Here is a 21,256-nt window from a genome sequence, read left to right as displayed (position 1 = left end):
TTGACCAAATGCCTTGTCACAGTTGCACACAATTACAATTTTATAATTACAGGCCATTATAAGTAACTATGTAGACTGAACATAATTCTAGCAACAGATGTTCAGTCTTCATGACTGCTGACAATGTTATGTAACAGTGGAACTGTAACTGTGTACAGCTGTGACATGGCAGTTGATCAGTGTTCTGTTTCTATGTCTGATTCTTGTATTGTTTGTCATTATTGCACTGATAATTGCTGCAGTGTCAGCTGAAACCTAGATCTTCAATGCAACAAAAGAGACATATGATATTATAACCGATGCTGCCCTTCTTTCTGTCCTGGATTACATCACGGTCATGTGGCACAGCCATTCCCATGGAATTGAACATGATCATCACATACCTTTTATGTTCTAATATTCTAATATTGTGTTCAAATTTAAAATTGTTCTTGACAAACTCTTTCTTTTGAAATCCTTATATACTCCCCCCCCCCCCCCCCCCCCTTCTCACTCTCTCTCTCTCTCTCTCTCTCTCTCTCTCTCTCTCTCTCTTTTCCTCTCTCTCTTGCACACTGTGCTTACGTCTCAATAAGGTCAATGTTATTTATCTTAACTTGTTAGCTCTAAAATAGAAATATAAACAGTCTATCAGTGTACAGTACCATTGCCTTAATCAAATGCTTCATAAAATTTGGGTAAACAACTCATATTTGAGAATGCTATGTTTTTCCTAAATAATTCTGAATAAGTGCCAGGATGTATTCTTTAGCAAGGTCATGACTAGTACAGTTTCTAGTGTCTATTTTTCTCACTTCTTTTGTTACTCATTTAGATCATTTAGTGTACAGAAAAGCATATCCCCGCATGGAACAAGTCATGACGCATTTCTAAATTCTCTTTGAGAAAAACATAGAGTTTCCTGATGTGGTTTATGGAAATCACAGGATATGACTGCCAGGATTCCTGGGCCAATGTTATCATGCGTCTCCTCCTGAATTTGAGTCCATTTTTTCCCACGCAACCAAAATTAGATGATGCTAGGGGCTCCAGTTGTATTCTCAGTCCAAAATTGATTTGTAATCTGCCACAGGGAACTGCAGTAGTACTGTCTGTTATGTTTTATATTTAACCATGGTGGGCAGCTATTTATACAAGTTAACTCAAATAAAAATTGTCCTCTCAGTTAGTTTTCAGCTTTCTGCATTTTTTCTCACAGCCTGGAATGATGGTCTGTATTTACTCATGGCTACTTTTCTAACAGTTTAAACTGCAATAGTGTGCAGTGCCTGCATATGTTGTCTTAGCTCTATAGTCACTTTCAATTATTATTGGCCCTCAATAACATCTTCCTTCATTTCTGAATATCTTTAATTTTCTTTTCTAATTACGCCTTTATTCCAGATTTAAGGGAAGATGTGATACAAAAGGTATCTCTTAACACATTCCTAAAATTGTTGTTTGTACAAGCTGCTTTATTATGTAATTACTCATGTTTGTCCACTAACATTCCTTTAATTTCATTCAAAGAATAACAGATGTGTATTTTCATTCACAGTTAAATTATAAATGATCAAAGTTTGTGGTGTGTGATCCAAAGCCTTATCTCACAACAGCTTAAACATTTTTATTCTAATGTTCAAGTACATCTGTGTATTGTCCGCCAACATTTTTTTTTTCTTTATTTTATTAGCTTAGTAAATGGAAATATGGGATTAACCTATCTCTCGAATTTTTGATAAAGGACAATCATGAAAGTAAGTGGCATATGCTACATTTATCCTTTGGATATGTGATGCTAGAATTTGCTTTTTCCACATGACCACACAGCTGCAGGTAATCAATTTGTTTGGTTCTATGGGCTGCTTTCCAACCAATAAAAAAGATAGCACTCTTTATTTCTTCTCACTCCTCTGCCCTCTTGTCAACAGGCCATTGGCAAGTAGTGGGGTACTCCTTATCCAGAGAGTCACTTGATCACGAGAGCCTCAACCATGAAAAAAGGCTTCATCACAAGAAAGTGAGGTAGGCATTAGGTTGGGAGAGACTCATTAGGGCACAAACCAAGTGTGGCAGGTCAAGAACATAGAGAAGCATTTACTGATAATTTCTGACTGTTTAACACATGTGCGTGCAATAAATAGATAGGTGTTTAGTTAATTCTTTTTTCTAAATAAATCTGTTAGCATCTTTTAGATTTCCATATCAAGTTACAGCACTACAGTCTGCTTTTAGAGAAAGGACTAAACTCATTGTTATATGTATTTAATTAACAATGCACTGCAGCTTTTAAAAAGTCACCAGCCACTCAAGTGTAGTGTTATGAATTGCACAAATTTGCACATATGTTGTATAGGAAGTTTTATGTTTAGTGACATTACATTACAAAATTCTTACACATTAAAAAAAATTACTGCTGACTGTGAAAACACTTGCACAGTATTATTTGTGCTAATTACTTTATTTAACTTAACAGGCTTTATCCACAATACCACAACTCACTACTGCAAATAATCTGAATATGCAAAGTGCAGGAAATGTTTCATATGCATGTCAGTGCTGAGAAAATATAAAACTTTTAAGTGTCAGGTATCTTCACCACATAGTGTTCATTTATGGTATTTCTAAATCATCATTACTCATCTGGAATTGCATGGTAGGAGTTTTGATATCGTTAATGGTCGTTAATGGAGACTGTGTGTGTTTTATCTCAATTAATTGATGTGTAAATTTTTTTGTTAATATTCTCTATTTTTGTGGTTAATAGGTCAGTAAGTACATGTTATACCAGATTAATCAAACAGACGATGGCAACTGATGCTACATAGCCAGTGTTTGTTATTAATAAAAAGAAATGATAATGTTTCTTCATTACCGGTATTTAAGAAGTTTGCTGTATTCAAGTTTTACATTTTTCCACCAAATCATCATTAATCAGTGATGGTAACATTTGTAAGAAATGAGCACAGTATATTCACCATTGTGAATTGTCAAACATATCTTGAATTCACCATTACTACTTGTTGTTAAACATGTTTTATATTTAGTTACCGTGGCCCACAAATAAAACAAAAGAAAACTATGATGTAAGCACAATATATTCCTAAAAATAGAACAACAGTATAGAAAGGATAGATTACTACCCACTACAAAGAGGAGGTATTGAGTTGCAGAGAGGCATAATGAAAAAGAATGCTAGAATTACTCAGCTTTTGGGCTACAACATTCTTCAGAAGTAGAAAACACACACATCTGTACAAGTACATCTCTCACACAGATGTCCCCTAGTATCTCACAGCAGTAAGTCCCAACTGCAGCTGTGTCTGAGGTGTGTGTCAGTCTAGCTGGAGTAGGCAGTGTGGATCTGGAAGAGGTGTGGGGAAGGGAGAAGGAGGGTAGGGTTGGGGAAAGTTGCTAGTGCTGCCTGTGGGAACATGCAGGGACATCGAGATCGAGTGGACGGTGTGCTGTTGGAGGGGGGTGGGGGGGGGGGGAAATGCAAGGAAGGGGAAGGAACTATGTATGTATATTGATGGGATGGAGGGCATGTGTAGCCCTGGACTGGTAGTAATGAGATACAAGGCATGTGTAGTACTGAGGTGGGAACAAATGTCTTCTACCCCATAAATGCACCTATACACTCCTTTCTCTTTTTCTACTTCTGTCCCCCTCCCTTCCCCCTCCTCCAATGCCCCCCCTGCCCACCCCCACTGTACAGCATCCCTCTGCTGTACCTAGCAGCCCTATCCTGTACTCATTACTGTCATGCACACTCCACAAAGCAGCACTTACACCTTCCCTCAAGAGTACCCTGCTATCCCTCCACCTCTCCGTCACCTTCCTGTGCCTGTTCCATACTTCACTGTCTACTCAGCTAGACTGCTGTTCATCTCAGACACTACTATTGTTGAAGAATGTAGTCAATACTGAATGTTTTTAGCATTCTTTCTTATTGTGCCCATCTGTCAATCAGAACCTCCTCTGTGGCACAAGTAGAAAACTATCCTTACAATATTGTTCTTTTTCCATCCTAGACTTCCCATTGTTAAAAGCTCAAATGAATTGATTTAAATTAATTTTATTTTTCTAGTGGCTGTGTGCATTTGTTTAATAAATATCTGAAAATAGGATGTATTGTATGTCCTTTTTTTCTGCATCTTAACAGAAGAATAGCATTATCATTGATTGTTGAGTACAAAGTATCATAATATCTTGCAAGTCAGAGGCCAGTAAATGTATAAGGCAATAAGCTGTTGTCAATTATGACTTTTGATTTTGAATTCATATTTTAAGAACTGTGTGTTTGTTTCTGAAGAAAAGGTGATTGTACATTAGTTTGCTGTTCATTAAGAGGAATACTTTACATAAAGTTCCTGAGCTGTCCAAAGACTGAAATCACACATAACTCTTTCATTTTTTCAAAGACAGATTTCACAGGGTCTCACATGCAAGTCTAGTTGTTATGGTACATAATATGTTGTTTGCAGTAATTTGTAGTTAGCATGACATAAAAATTGTGTCAACAACATCTATGTTAACAAAATCTGTTTTATTTTTCAGGGGGCCTGTGTCTTATATGTTGTGGCATATCTATGGCTTTTGCCCATGGTGCTGGCAGTTATGTATTCATCCTGTTTGATAACTTCAGTGGAAACTTTCCCTTGCTCATTATTGCCTTCTTTGAATGTGTGGGTGTTTCTTATGTATATGGACTAAAAAGGTAAGAGTACTATCTTAAAGTAAGAACTAAGGTAACTAAAGCAATTTCAGTTATTTACAGTATTGAGATTTACATGAAAACTATTAAGAGAAGAGCATTTAATAGTGTATTGTATAATGTAACACTCCTATATCCACTGTAGCACTTCACTGTTCAAAACAGCCATCCTAAAACTGTTCTGCCAGGTGTATTTTAATCACTATGCTTATGATGTATTACTTGCACCACACAGGTACTAGTAGATACACATTGCAGTGATACAATGGTAGCAGTGATACAAGCACATATTCTTCACCATCTTAATTAAAATAATAAAAAATAAAACGAATTCTTATTAATGGTGATCCACAGGTTTTAATAAAACAAAAATCACACTTCATAGATTATTGTGAAAGTTTATTTCATGGTTAATTCATCTGACACACTCATAATACAATCAGAAGTTCCCCAAATATAAATTGACAGCCTTCTAACAGACTCTGCTGCAGTGCCAGCTCATAGGTATACATTCTGGGTGTTTACAAAGTTTTAAATACAGTTAAATATCAGGATGCAAAATTAATAGCATCTGCTGTATAACAGTTATGATTATCAACATATTTATACAACTTAAGCTGCTTTCAATGATAATAATAATAATAATAATAATAATAATATGCAAAACTTGTCTGAAAAGAGGAAGAATTGTTTTTGTGGAATTTTGTTGTTTTGCACATATTTAAGTACAGTTTATGGCAAGAATGAAATAATATTTGAGCTTTTGCTACTTTCCATTTTGCATTTTTATGTAAGTGGGACTTTTCATGTTTCTTTTATTTTTTGGCCAAATGTACAGGATCCCTAGTTCATGTATTAGTTAATGAATTACTGGTAACTTCCATGCTGAAAATCAAACATTCTTATGTTATATCCACACATCAACTTAAACTTGTTATACACTTCTTTGTTAAATGTTTGCTCGTAGTCACGCTTATTTGATTTCGTTACTTTCTCAGACAGCGGATCTTGTCTGGGAGGCCCTACTTACTTTGCGGCTGATTTTTCTCAGTAAATTTCTTTTCTGTTTGCGCTTAATAGAGGTTCAACAGAGTTCATGTTGACACTGCACATTATTAAAGTCAAGTAGTGCTATCTACCAACAAGGTCACTTGACTAGAATACAAATGAGGCACTGAGAGCCTTAAGGATAAAAAGCACACTGTCTTCGACCCCCATATTTAAGTGAAAATCAGAGAAACCAGTAACTGCCTTTCATGAATGTTCAGACTTACATACAATGTGAGCCTACAGTACAGATAAACCTGACCCACCATAAGATCAACAGCTATCAGAAGCATGAACAAATTCTACAGTCTCACAATCAATGATGATGCTGTTTATGGTTCCCAGTGCCTCAAATGGATTACTGTGCGATAAAATCCAAAACTTCATGCACTGTATCTCATTCAGAATCCCACAAAATAGGTTTTTCTATCAGTATAGCTATAACATATACCGATAACTCATCTAATTTTACTATATATTGAATGAACTGGCATATTTGTGTAGTGTGCTACCGCCTAGTGGGATTTATGCCAAGTTAATGTGGATAAACGTCTGCTGCAGAGTGCTACCACCTGGTGGCATCGACATAAACTTGTAGTTGAGTGGTAAGGGTTAGTAGTGCACATCGTGAACTGTGCACATTTTTTGTCAAATCTGTATGTATTTGACCCATAAGGAAATTACGTCACAAAAAATTGTACACGTGCAGAAGATTCTTAAAACATGCACAAGTGAAGGTTTGCTCACAACCCTGATGCCAAATTTCACTGAGTCTAGTGCAGCAGTGTTGCACAGAACAGTAGATTTAGTGCCATGTATTTCAGATTACCACATCTACATTATGTTTAACAGTATTCAAAGAAAAATAATCAATAAATCTGCAAGGTGTCAAAGTTAGGGTATTTATTTGCTCTTGTGCTCTTACACACCAGCCACCACTGCTTTGCTGCGTATCAGTATGTAGAGTTTTAACATTCAAGTACGTAAATTACTTAATTGTTCAACAGTCACCAGCTATGTAGACCATATGCTGCACCAACAGACTCCACTGCATTCTGTCTGTTGCTGTTTCCTCCCAGTAGACTAAATTCAGAGCTTTGGCATCTTTCTTTATGTTGCCTTCTCATCTGTTTCTTGGTCTAACCAGGGGTCTTTTTGTTGTAATGTGTGCAATGAAAGCTTGCTTAGGAAGCCAGGTCTCTGACATATGCCCATTGGAGGCCTCTGCTATTTTGTTATTGTAAAATGTTGGGCACCTTCATGATCTTATAAATTTCATTATTTTTTCATTCTTTCTGTATATCTTCATCTCGCATCAGGTCCCAGATTCTCTTCATCGGCTTTCTTTTGAATGTGAGAAGCTTTTGCATACCCCTTTTAGTTAATGTCCAGCTTTCTGAATCATAGAGGAGAATGGGGGAAATAAGGGCATTGTATATCTTCATTTTTGCAGAATTTAATCTGGCTTTAGACCCAAACATATCTCTGAAGGTATATAGACAGATGGAGCTAGCAGAAATTCTTTTAAATTATTACAAATTTTCTTAGTGATAAAGGAGCCAAAATAATGCAGTACTGAGTCTCACTGTATAATAATGACAATGTTTTATTCATGAAACAAGCACAAAAATGTGATACATTTTTGCAAAGAACCTAATGGTATTCCAAAAGGATAGGCTAAACACAGTTGTCGGTGATGTGTTTGTTGCTGTTAGTAGTTCATCTTGTCACGAAATTGAAGTAGATACTTCCTGTGAGCTAGTATGGGCAGAGGTCTTTGCTGGCAACCAGATAAAATAATAATTGAATCCTTTTACTGACCTCCAAGTTCAGATGATACAATAGCTGAAAGGTTCAAAGAAAAGTTGAGTTTAATAGCAAACATATACCCAACTCTCACAATTATAGTTGGTGGTGACTATAATTTACCCTCAATATGTTGGGGAAAATACATCTTTAAATCTGGACGTATGCATAAAACACATCTGAAATTGTGCTAAATGCATTCTCCAAAAATTATTTTGAGCAGTTTTCATGAGCCCATGCAAATAATAAACAGTTGTGAAAACAAACTTGACCTCCTAGCAACGAATAATCCTGATTTAATAACAAGCATCAAAATGGATACAGGGATTAGTAAACACAGGGTTTTGTAGTGAGATTGAATATTGTAACCACCAAATCTTCCAAAAATAAACAAAAAATATACCTGTTCAAAAAAGCAAATAAAAATTCATTTGACGCCTTCCTGAGAGACAATCCCCACTCCTTCCAAATTAACAATGTAAGTGCAGACCAGATGTGGCTTGAATTCAAAGAAATACTATCAGCTGCAATTAAGAGATTTATACCAAATAAATTAACACATCATGGAGCTGATCCTCCTTGGTACATTAAACAGGTCAGAACACTGTTGCAGAAACAATGAATAAAAAATGCCAAATTTAAACAGATTAAAGATCTCCAAGATTGGCCTTCTGTTACAGAAGCTCATAATTTAGTACAGACTACAATGTGAGATGCTTATAATAGTTTCCACAACAAAACTTTGTCTTGGAACCTGGCAGAAAATTCAAAGAGATTCTGGTCATATGTGAAGTATGCTAGTGGCAAGACACAATCAGTGCCTTCTCTGCATGATGGCAATGGAGATACTATCAAAGACAGGGCTGCTCCAGCACAGTTACTAAACATAGCCTTCCAAAATGCCTTCACAAAAGAAGATGAAGTAAATATTCCAGAATTTGAATCAAGAACAGCTGCCAACATGAGTAATGTAGAAGTAGATATCCTTGGAGTAGTGAAGTAACTTAAATCACTTAATTAAATCGTGGTCGTGCGGTAGCATTCTCGCTTCCCATGCCCGGGTTCCCGGGTTCGATTCCCGGCGGGGTCAGGGATTTTCTCTGCCTCGTGATGGCTAGGTGTTGTGTGCTGTCCTTAGGTTAGTTAGGTTTAAGTAGTTCTAAGTTCTAGGGGACTTATGACCACAGCAGTTGAGTCCCATAGTGCTCAGAGCCATTTGAACCATTTTTGAACTTAATTAAAGTAAGTCTTCAGGTCCAGACTGTATACCAATTAGGTTCCTTTCAGAGCATGCTGATGCAGTAGCTCCATAATTAACAATCATATACAACTGTTTGCTCTACGAAAGATCTGTACTCAAAGACTGGAAAGTTGCACAGGTACTACCAATATTCAAGAAAGATAGTAGGAGTAATCCAATAAATTACAGGCACATATCATTAACAATGATATGCAGTAGGATTTTGGAACATATATTGCATTTGAACAGTATGAATTACCTTGAAGAAAACGGTCTAGTGACACACAGTCAACACAGGTTTAGAAAACATCATTCTTACAAAACACAACTGGCTCTTTACTTGCACAGAATGTTGAGTGCTGTCGGCATAGGATTTCAAATTGGCTGCAAATTTCTGGATTTCTGGAAGGCTTTTGACACTGTAACACACAAGCAGCTTGTAGTGAAATTGCGCACTGATGGAATATCATCTCAGTTATATGACTAGATCTGTGATTTCTTGTCAGAGAAGTCACAGCTCATAGTAATTGACAGAAAGTCATTGAGAAAATAGAAGTGATTTCTGGCATTTCCCAAGGTAGTGTTATAGGCCCTTTGCTGTTCCTTGTCTATATAAACAATTTGGGAGACTAGCTGAGCAGCCGTCTTATGTTGTTTGCAGATGAAGCTGTCATTTATCAACTAGTAAAGTCATCAGAAGATCAAAACAAATTGCAAAACGACTTAGAAAATATATATGTATGGTGCCAAAATTGGCTATTGACCCTAAGTAATGAAAAGTGTGAGGTCATCCACATGAGTGCTAAAAGGAATCCATTAAACTTCTGTTACACAATAAATCAGTCAAATCTAAAGGCAGTACTTTCAGCTAAATATCTATGAATTACAATTAGGAACAACTTACATATGAAGGAAGACATAGGAAGGCTAACCAAAGACTGCATTTTATTGTCAGGGCACTTAGGAAATGTAACAGATCTACTAAGCAGACTGCCTACACTAACTTGTCCATCCTCTTTTAGAATACTGTTGCATGGTGTGGGATCCATACCAAATAGGACTGATGGAGTACATCAAAAAAGTTCAAAGAAGGGCAGAACATTTTGTATTATCATGAATTAGGGCAGTGAGTGTCACTGAAATGATACAGAATTTCGGATGGGCATCATTAAAACAAAGGCGTTTTATACTGTGGAGGAATCTTCTCACAAAATTCCAATCACCAACTTTCTCCTCTGAATGTGAAAATATTTTGTTGATGCCAACTTACATCGGGAGAAATGATCACCATGATAAAATAAGAGAAATCAGAGCTCGATTGGAAAGATATAGGTGTTTGTTCTTTCTGCACACTATACGAGATTGGAATAATAGAGAATAGTGAATGTGGCACAATGAACCTTCTGCCAGGCACTTAAATGTGATTTGCAGAGTATAAATATTGATGTAGATGTAGATAATGCAACCACACATTTTAAGGAGTTGTCCTCTGTACCACTGAGTTCATTGTGATGAAAGTCCTAAATAACAGTACAGTATAAGTAACTAGAAAGTGTGCCAAATACAAATGTGAAAGTATAAAATTGTTTATGAATATCAGAAACAAATAAAACAAAAGATCTTTTATTGATTATCAGAAGACTCCTACTTAAATTAATAAATACTTAACACTTTCATTGCCTTTTATCTCTAAGATCTTCAATGTCAACAACAGAAAGTAACTGTCTTAATTTATAAAAGTTGCTTCTAGTGAGTGACTTAGTGAGACTGTCTACTTACTGATCTGCAGAGCTGGCACATACACAGATGATTTTTTTTTTCATACAATTTGACATGTCACATCTATGTATTTTGTTGGTTTGTGATGCTCAGGAGTCTTGATCATCTGTATGGCACTTCAACAATCCTTATGCACGTTGGTAGTGATTTCCTTTAGCCTCATAATATTCTACAAAATTGGCTGGTTCCACATGATTTCTATCTCACTTTGACAGGAAACTAGATATTCTGCTTCTGTTGTTGGCAAGACAACCACCTTCTGCCTGTGACAGTTCTAAGCTATGGTGGCTCCACCAAGTTTAACAACAAAACTGTTGGTTGGTTTCTAGTAAGAAGATATTCTGCATGACCTGAGTCACTAAAAACAAACAAACGGATATCCCTATATTTCTTGGATAATAGTGGCCATAAGAGATAGTTTCCTTTAGGTACTTCAAAATTCTCTTCACAACTTTCCAGTGTGTCTTTTCTGGTTTTCCAAGTTGCTGACTAGCATTGTGCACTGCAAAAGTGATATCAGGTCTGGCTGCTATTGATAAAGCAAGTTTCCAATATTGCAATGGTGTGGAGATAATGACTTGGCACTGCTCATAGTTACATCAGATTCCTGCTCCAAATCATAGAGCAACAGACTGATAACTTTTCTAGGCTCTGATTCAACCAGACCATCTTAGCTAGGATGGTAAATTGCTAGTATAGTCAAGAATCCACCCATGCCATTTAAAAAAATGCGGGAATCTGCATCCATTACCATTAGGTCAAATTTGTTTAGCAAACTGGTGAATCTTTCATTCCATACTCTTGACATTCATTTGAGTCAATGAGCCAGCAAAAAATTAGTGCACCTGGAAATATGATATTGATTTTGATCCGATGACAGTGTACATCACCTGGGAGATAGTAGACATACTAATAATGGTTTCAACATCATCCACTCACAGATATCATAATGGCATAGCTACCAGAGTGCCATATGTGCCTCCCCTGTAAAAGGGAATGCTCATAGCCAGAAGACTGTGTGGTGCAAACTAATGAAGCAAACAGGCACCCATGCCACAGAGATGCACTTGTGCATCCTACATTCAGCTTACTGAGTTTCAAAGGGGTGAAATTATGACCTTCAGAGTGGTGGGATCATCTTTTCAGAGGAATTCTGCACAATTTAACATTTGTATCAGTTGTGCAACAGTGCTGATGTTGGTGGTCACATGAACATTCGATGTAGACCTGGTGAGCACTGTCTCATAGAATGCTTTCATCCAAGACACACTGACACCACCCCAGGCCTATTGGTCCAGGGTGCGATAAGCTACTTCACCTTCGCTGTTTCTGTAGGACACTAACCAGCACTTGGTATGTGCAGAATGTTGTTAGAACCATTCTTTTGCCATACTTGCAACAGGAAAGAGATGTGTTGCTCCAACAGGATATTCTCACCTGCACAGTATCTGTGAAACTCATTGTTGTCTGCATGACAGGCAGCAATTTCCCCAGTCAACACAATCTCCAGACTAGTCTCCAACCAGGCACGTGTGGCAGATGATGGAATGACAAGTGAGTTGTGTGACTCGTCAGCCAACAACTCCTCCAGAACTATGTGACCAGATCAAGCAGGCATGGCATACTGTATCCCAGGACAGTATTTGCCATTTGTACAACTGGCTGGATGCCAGAGTAAGCACCTGCAATGCCAACCATGGAGGCTACACCGTGTACTAATATGAGTGTTTCAGCATGGGTTGATACTTGGTACCTCAGAACTGCCTGCGCTGTTAAGATGTAAATGAAATCATTTCATGTACTCCAATGAACTGTTGCAACAATAAATCTTGAGTAAATTGGGAACCTCTGAAAGAGACTATTAATTTTTTCCTGCACTGTATCTTAGTATCGATTGCACTGTATAAAAATGCAATTTTAACATAGAACTGCCTTGTCTCCATGGCTTTGGATGCTCCAATTTTTTATGGGAGTGAAATCTTACAATTAGACTAAAGGTTTCAATATTTTCCATGCCATGTCTCCATCAAAATCCTATGTCTTCAATTTGAGCTTTAAAATTAACTACAGTTCCATCTGTTTTTCTCTTGACTGTGAATATACACCTATTGGCAAGTATTTATTGGTTTTCTGATGGCTCACTCATGATCCAAGTTTCGTTAAATGCATGCATGCCTTCTTGCATGGACTGCTTCTATGTACATGCATGTCCTCTTGCATGGCCAGCTTCTAAGTGTGTGATACTCTTCTTCCTATTTGATTCATGAATTCAGGGCAATCTTCATTGACATTCTGTTTAGTTCAGCTGATTCCAGACTCTGGTCCTTCATCAGGTAATTTAATTTAATTTTCTCAGTCTGGTTGAGGCTTTTTTCTTGAATAGGCTGTTCATTTTTCCAAGTTTCCTGAGTCTGTCTATATAGCAGTCCAATCCAGTCCATAACTTTGAGGTAATTTTCCATCAACACTGATTGCACCTGCTGTCATGTTTATGGTTTCAGCCCATAACCATATTGACAGCCCACCTTCATGAAACTTAGCCCTTGAATTCTTCACCAAAGTTCTATTATAGTGCTCAGCCGTACTGTTGAGCTGTGCCATTCTGTTGGGGACTGTAGACTACTGATTTCTATATACTATCCTGTGATTCTGCATTTTTATATACCTCTTGGTTAATGAATTCTAGTCCATTATCGTTTCTGACCACTTTAATTCCATGCTCAGTCTGCTTATCACTGGTTTTTATGAAACATTCCAAGTGCTTGACCACCTGAGACTTACATCATGAGAATTACACAGTTTTTCAATAGAAATAGTCAACTTTTAACAGAATAAAGTACCACAAACCACCAATAGAATCAACTTGCATAGGGCCACACAACATGGTGGATCAGATAATCTTTCTTGTTGACTCTGAGTCACTTTTGCTGAAGAGCAACTTTTGAATTTTGCCCATCTCCCTTAAACTGAATTTATCTGCATTTCAAGATCTTTTTCACCTGGGAAAAGTTTTGATGTGCAAGCCTTTTGTGCCAGATTTTTAAGATTTACCTTAGTAGTCATATTTGCCTGAAAAAAGCATCATTTTCACTCAGTTAAATCATAAACTTCATCCTATAAAACACTGCTTCATGATCTCACACTGAAACAACATTTCTTCCTTTGAAGAGACTGCATTCAGATTCAAATTTTATTCCCTTGTCTAGAGCTGCTCCAAGTGAGAAAAAATTGAACTGAATCCCTGATACATGTAAAACATTTAACAGGTGTTTCTCACACCATCTTTCTTCATCTGAGGCTAAAATATTTTTTAACTTTTCCTTATGATGGAATGAAGTTACTACTACAAATAAAGATTGCAACTTCACCTCAAATGGACCATAATTTGTGAACCATTCAATTTGATTACACACATGGTCAGTAACACCAGAATCTAAAAGCCACACATTCTCATCTACAAGCTTGAGCTGCTATTGATGAAAAAGTTTTGCTTATCAGGGTATCCCCTCTCAATTTATATTTATTATGACCTTGACCCTCTGATGTAGAGTTTCTGCTTTGTTTTGCTTAATGATGAGGTTTATTATATTTCAAACAGATGTTTCTACAGTCTTTTGCCCAATGATCAGGTTTTGTTACTGTTGCAAAGCTAGATAATTAGCTTTATTGCAAGATAAAAACCAAACTGTAACTCATACAATTCCATTAAAAAGCAGATTCAACATCAGAATAAAATGTATATAAAAACAAAGAGAAAACATAAGTCAGTGACTGCACCAGAGACAATAATTAAAAATAGTTATCACTTCAACATAGCATTAAGCAGCACATAACACTGCACTTCACCATTCCTTCCTTATTGTCAATGATATTTTCTATTGAACTGGACATGTTGTCCAGAATAGGTAACAATGGGTCATGCAAAGGCTGCTGATGGCACATTAGGGGTTGCCTCTGATGTCTGTTGCAACTAATCTGTAACAGGCGGTGGAACAACTGAAGCATTTGTCAAGTCCTTGGTGTGTGCAATGAGTCCATACCAATGTAGGGTGTGTACAAAATAGATGATAGTGGTTGGCATACCCATCACATCAACTTTGAATGTCTCGTCTTCCCTACTGATGACATGGTAAGGTCCATCAAAGGGTGGCTGCAGTGGCATGCCATACAAAGACAAGATAGCACTCCCATAGCTCATCAAAAACAAAAGGGCGATGTGTCTGCTGATCTCTTGGAGCAACAGGACATAGTTACCGGTTTTGTGTATGCAGCTTTTCTATGAAATTTGACGGGTCAGTGCAGTCATCTGGCATGTTGTCAAAGAACTTTCCAGGCAGTCATATTGGCTGGCCATAAACAAGTTCTGCCAATGTGGCTTTCAGGTCTTCTTTCAGCAATGCATGGAGACTCAGGAGGATTGGGGCAGCATCCCTGTCAAATGCTGAGAGTCGTGATGTCGAAGTAACATTTTCAGTTGGCAGTGCATGCATTCAGCTAAACCATTCACTGCTGGGTGGTAAGCTGTAATTCTAATTTTCTTTGTATCCAGTAGAATGGCAAATGCTTTGAACAAATATGACTCAAATTGCCCTCGCTGGTCTGTTGTAATTTGTAGAGGCACACCGAAATGGACGATCCATACCTAAAAGGACGCAGTTGTTGCAAAAGCTTTGGTGGTAATGTCAGTGTTAGGGAACTCCTCAGGCCAGCATGTAAAACAATCAATGGCTGTAAGGCAGTAGGTGTATCCTTCTCATGGTGAGAGAGCCCTATGAGATCTTGCCAAACATGTTCAAATCGATGATGTGGAGGAAGAAACACTCCAGTAGGTGACCTAATGTGCTGCATAACTTTATTCTGTTGACGGGCCACACACTGTCACACATATTGCTTACAATATTTGCCCATGCGTGGCAAGGCAAAAGCTCACTTCACTATGGTGGTAATGGCTTGTACTCTAGCACAACAGGTTATGTAAAGAGGTGATTGATTGTTGCCAAAAGTCAATAGTCAAAAATGGTCATGGTTTGTTAGATGCACTATCACAATACAGCAATTCAGTTGATGGTGGCACCATAATACGACAGAGTTGCAGGGCTTATTGTTACACTAACAAATCTCATAACTTGCTGTCTGATTGCTGCACTGTGGCAAGAGCTTCAAAATCAACTACATCAGTGATTGCTTCAATCAGAGAGGGAGCATCAGCTGGCACATTCAGTTTTCCATCAGCGTGAACAATAGTGGTAGTAAACTGTCTGAATAGTTGAGATGTTACAGCTGATGAGGTGATGTTTTCTCAGGATGCTGGTGAAAAGCATGTATTAGTAGCTTGTGATCTATGATGAGAGTGAACTGCTCTCCCTCCAACATGTGACAAAATTTCTTGATAGCAGCATAGGCTGCATACAGTTCACAGTTATAGGTGGACCAATTCATTTGATATGGCGATAACTTTTTACCAAAAAAGGCTAAGAGCTGCCAGTGCTCATCTATTTGCTGTTGTAGTGCGGCACCTGTTGCAGTGACAGACTCAGCGGCCATTAGGGTGAGAGGTACTCATGGAACTGGGTGCACTAACAGTGTAGCTTCTGTGATGGTAGAGTTCAGCTCAGTAAATGCCAGCTTAGCCTCACTATTCCACTAGAGTTTGTCCTTTGGCTTTGGTGAACCACGCAAGAATTTATTCAGTGCTGTAGCTAGGAGGGCATGATTGTGAACAAACCAATGGTAAAAATTGGTCACACCAAGAAATCAATGTAATTCTTTAACTGTTGTAGGCTGTGGAAAATTAAGTATAGCTTCTGCTTTCATTTTTGTGACCGTATGCCTTGCTCATTGATAGTATAGGTTAGGAACTGTACTTCAACTGCTCCCAAGACATACTTGGATGGGTTGATGACCAGGTCATGTGACCGTAGATGAGTGAAGATCTGTTGTATATATGAGAGGTATTCTGCCTCTGAGTTTGATGTGACCATGATGTCATCAATATATAATGAAAGTCTGTTATGTGTGACTTCAGTCATGAACCATTGAAATGTTTGGTCAACATTCCAAAGGCATTTGTGTAAATTCAAATAGTCCAAACGGTGTGCATCTAGCAGTCTGTTTACATTGTCCAGTGCCAGAGGTATCTGTTAGAATGCACAAACTAAGTCAAATGTAGAAAAGATGTGCTTACCACGGACACTGATCATAAGATCTTTGATATGTGACACTGTGTATTGATCTGGAATGGTTCTGGCATTGAGCTGTCTATAACCACCATTTGGATGTCATCCATTATTCTCTCCTTGGGACCACGTGTAGCAGAAATGACAAATTACTGCTTAAGGGGTAGCAGATTCCTTGTGTAAGCACTGATGAGAATTCCTATTTAATTATCTTCATTTTCTGGGATGTCAAATTGCACAGTCGAGAAGGAAGTGGTGATTCAGATGTAGTCAAAATGTAGTGCACCGTCGAGTGCTGCAAATGCACCAATGTGGGAGCCTGACATGAGATCTCTGGGAGCTGTTTGAGGAGCTCTTTGAACACAGAATCACCGGAAATCATCTATACTGCTGTGTCTTCCAAAGAATGTACTCCACCTTGGCTTGCTAGGTTGGCAGTAGTTTCAAGAAGTTGTTTGTGATGGAAGTCAGGCAGCAGCCCATAAGATCATAAAAAGTCCACTCCAAGTATGGGGTGCATGATGTCCGCAATGACAAAGTTCCATTCAAATTTGTGCTGCAGGCCTAAGTTCAACACAATTGTGACACAACTATAGGGTGCAATTGTAGAACCATTTGTGGTAAAAAGATGGCAATCATCACAGTTGTGATGTGGTAGATGGGCAGACTGATAAACTGACACGTCAGTAACCGTTCTATCAAAAACTGTGACTTTGTGCCATGTTCCATTACAAACAGTCAATTGCTGCCTTCTGGAGAACCAGTGGCTGTAATCACTGATTTCCTGCTGAGTTTCCCTGTTCACTCAGTGGGTGGGCTACACTTCCATGCCTCGGAACCATAACATCAGTGGTACCAACAAAGATAAGCAGCTGCACTTTCCTAGTGAGTGGTGGTGACAAGATAGGCAACTAGTAGTCTCGGTCCATAATGTAACAACTTGTGTGGTGAGCTCAGCAAACTCTGGTTGCAGTGCAGGAAGAGTGTTATCTGCCTGAAGCTGTGGGCAAACAGGTGCGATGCATGTACATGGATACAATTCCACTACATGATCTGCTGTTTGCATGAGTGCATCTACACTCATGCTCACAAATCAAGGATAACTGCAGAATGTGGTACCAGACAATGTGGCACTACATAAAACTGGCGCTAATAGCAAAGGCACAGAGGGAACACACACAACACAGATCTGTATGTCCATGGTATTTATGATAAGTTGAGAAAACTGTTGCGAAAAACATGTGTTACAAAACGCCACTGTGTCCTGCGCATGTACCCTGACATCAATATGGGATACGATCACCATGCACATGTACACATGCCACACAATGGATTGGCATACTCTGGATCATGTGGTCAAGTAGCTGCTAGGGTATAGCCTCCCATTCTTGCACCAGTGCCTGTCAGAGCTCCTGAAGTGTTGTACTGGTTTGAAGATGTGCAGCAATATGTTGACTGAGAGCATCCCAGATGTTCTCGATGGGGTTTGGGTCTGGAGAACAGGCAGGCCACTCCATTCGCCTGATATCTTCTGTTTCAAGGTACTCCTCCACAATGGCAACTTGGTGGGGCCATGCATTATCATCCATCAGGAGGAAGGTGGGACCCGCTGCACCTCTGAAAAGGTGGAAATGCTGGTGCAAAATGACGTCCCAGTACACCTGACCTGTTACAGTTCCTCTGTCAAAGACAGGCAGGGGTGTACGTGCACCAATCATAAACCCACCCCACACAATCAAGCCACGACCTCCATACAGATCCCTTTGAAGGACATTAAGGGGTCGGTATCTGGTTCCTGGTTCATGCCAGATGAAAACCCGGTGAGAATCACTGTTCAGACTATACCTGGACCCATCCATGAACATAACCTGGGACCACTGTTCCAATGACAATGTACTGTGTTCTTGACACCAGGCTTTACGGGCTCTCCTGTGACCAGTGATAACTATTTTTAATGATTATCTTTGGTGCAGTCACTGATTTATGTTTTCTCTTTGTTTTAATATATATGTTTATTCTGTTACTGTGCTTTTTAACTTGTCAATGAGTTACAGTTTAGTTTTTATGTTGCAATAAAACTAGTTGTCTAGCTCTGTAACAATTGTTGACTTTGCCATGATCTCTGATGGTCACTGACATGAAATTCGATGGTCAGTAAAACTTTGTATTGTGCCTCATCATGCTAACATCTGTGTCAACCGCATCATGCATTTTCCTCTTCCCAGTTCAATTTAACTCCATGATGTCAGGCCCGATGCCAACTGTAGGTGTATCTGTTGGTGGAGTAATTAATTGTATGATGGTAAACCCTCTATCATTTTGGCAACAGAATCCCATGCCATGGTTTGCACAACTAGAAAGTCAGTTTGTGCTAACAGGTCTCCAAGCGAATAAACCATGTCTGTTCAGTTGTCTGTAGACTGTGTGTCTGTTGCAGTGGCTGCGTTAAGATCCCGAGCAAGGCTACCTGCAGTACTCCATGACACTCTGTGGGCACTGATGGTGAGATATCAGTCTTCTTGTGGTGTTGTACACTGTTGACATCCCATACTGTAGCACCTGGACATGTTTCCTGTCTGCTGGAATCGTTACCATAATCTTGAGATCACACTAATGGCACATGGAGGGCACATGCTACAACCTGCTGTGTTTGACCGGCCTCCAGTTGCCCTAGTATTCTACCCCTTATGACGTCATCAATATGTGTTCTTTGGGCCATTTTTAACACAAAGTCACCTGAGAACATCTGAAAACGTCTGCACACTTACTCGCTGCACCGTACTCTGACACACACCAAAACACCTCTGCGTATGTGGACTGCTGCCAGCGCCACCGTGCAATGACCGCAGGTCAAATGCACCGCATGGTCATACCCTGAGGTGATTTAAACCAACAAACCATCCACCAGAGCATTGTTTAACCATGTATCAGCATTATCCTTAATTTATGAACACGAATGTAGATTGCTGGCACTCACTGTCAGTATCTTCTGTGCATGAGGTGGCAGGCATGGTAACCACATATTCCACAGAATGTCCTCACTGGCTCTATTTCCTCCTAATGTATGCAGTTGGTATAGTAGATGGGATGGGGTGTGGTCACATAGCTCTTCAGTGTGGAGTAGTTTCTCCAATCTCTCTGCCTCGGGCTGCAAGAACCAGGTAATCAGGACATCGTTGATGATTAAGCAGTGATCAGTGATCAGTCCTGATGCCAGAATATCTTGCACTCCTGTGGCTATGTCTTCACTGAGAACACGAAACTATATAACTGTACTTCGTGTTGTCTGCAGCTACACATGCTACCACAAATTGACTTTCTAGTTGTGCAAACCATGGCATGGGATTCTGTTGCCAAAATGATAGAGGGTTTACCACCATACAATTAATTACTCCACCAACAGACACATCTACAGTTGGCAGCGGGCCTGACATCATGGAGTTAAATTGAACTGGGAAGTGGAAAATGCATGATGCGGTTGACACAGATGTTAGCATGATGAGGCACAATACAAAGTTTTACTGACCATCGAATTTCATGTCAGTGACCATCAGAGATCATGGCAAAGTCATCAATTGTTACAGAGCTAGATAACTAGTTTTATTGCAACATAAAAACTAAACTGTAACTCATTGACAAGTTAAAAAGTACATTCAGTAACAGAATTAACATAAATATTAAAACAAAGAGAAAACATAAATAAAGATAATCATTAAAAATAGTTATCACTTGTGTACAGTGTTACACAACACTGTAATTCATTACATTTTAAGCATTTACCAGGTCTTCTCCAATTTTTGAGTTAAAGATGAGAGTTATTCTTAAAGTGGTTGTTTCTTGGTTGTTTTCATTCCAGAAATGCCTCTCCATTCCTGTATTTATGGAGGTATAGGCATTTTCATTCCATCAACAACCTCAAGGTCAAATTTGCTAGTAATTGTTGATCGGTATGTGCTGATTCCCACACACTCAGAAAATGGCTATAGTTCGTTGGTAATGTCATAAACAGTTTTGTGGTAACCACTGAGTTAGAAATATTTTCACCTTGATTCCTCAAATGATGCACGAGGTCTTCTCACTGTGAAATATTTGTAGTCATGTCACAAGAAATTTCTTTTTTAAATTGTAACATTGCTGCTGGAGTAAATGTGTGCTCACATTGTTTGTCTGTTCTTCAGCTGAAATTATTTTGGTCCACAGGGTAATTGAAGATTCACAGTTAATAATGTGTAGTAGTGACTCCTCCTCAGTTGATATTCGGGTGCTTTTCTGAACTGCAGTGTCCATCTTTTTCCACACAGTCACTGCTTTTTTACATGCCTTTGCTGCCATATTGTTCATGCCGTCATTACGCATTGGTTTAATTGTTTAGCCTGTAACAGTAACCCAAGTCCCATGGCTCTGTAGATTATATGTGACTGAAATTTCCAGGTTGGCCAGTTCTCAAGACCTTTGAGATTTTTAATTCTTGTAATATTGCTTTTCATCATTTTAAGGTTATGTTTTCAGTTG

At 38.6% G+C, this 21,256-nt stretch overlaps 1 protein-coding gene across 1 annotated transcript in view; it reads left to right on the top strand.

Annotated features, from left to right (window-relative positions):
- The window catches only part of LOC124605946 (sodium-dependent neutral amino acid transporter B(0)AT3), a 538,536-nt gene that overhangs the window by 455,277 nt on the left and 62,003 nt on the right, over positions 1-21,256 (top strand). Inside the window, exon 11 of the mRNA XM_047137906.1 lies at positions 4,540-4,699. Within this exon, the coding sequence (XP_046993862.1) occupies positions 4,540-4,699 (160 nt within the window). The remainder of the gene's footprint in view (positions 1-4,539; positions 4,700-21,256) is intronic.

The sequence above is a fragment of the Schistocerca americana genome, chromosome 3, assembly GCF_021461395.2.
Source record: "Schistocerca americana isolate TAMUIC-IGC-003095 chromosome 3, iqSchAmer2.1, whole genome shotgun sequence".
Lineage (NCBI taxonomy): Eukaryota > Metazoa > Arthropoda > Insecta > Orthoptera > Acrididae > Schistocerca > Schistocerca americana.
This window is presented reverse-complemented; position numbering and strand designations above follow the sequence as displayed.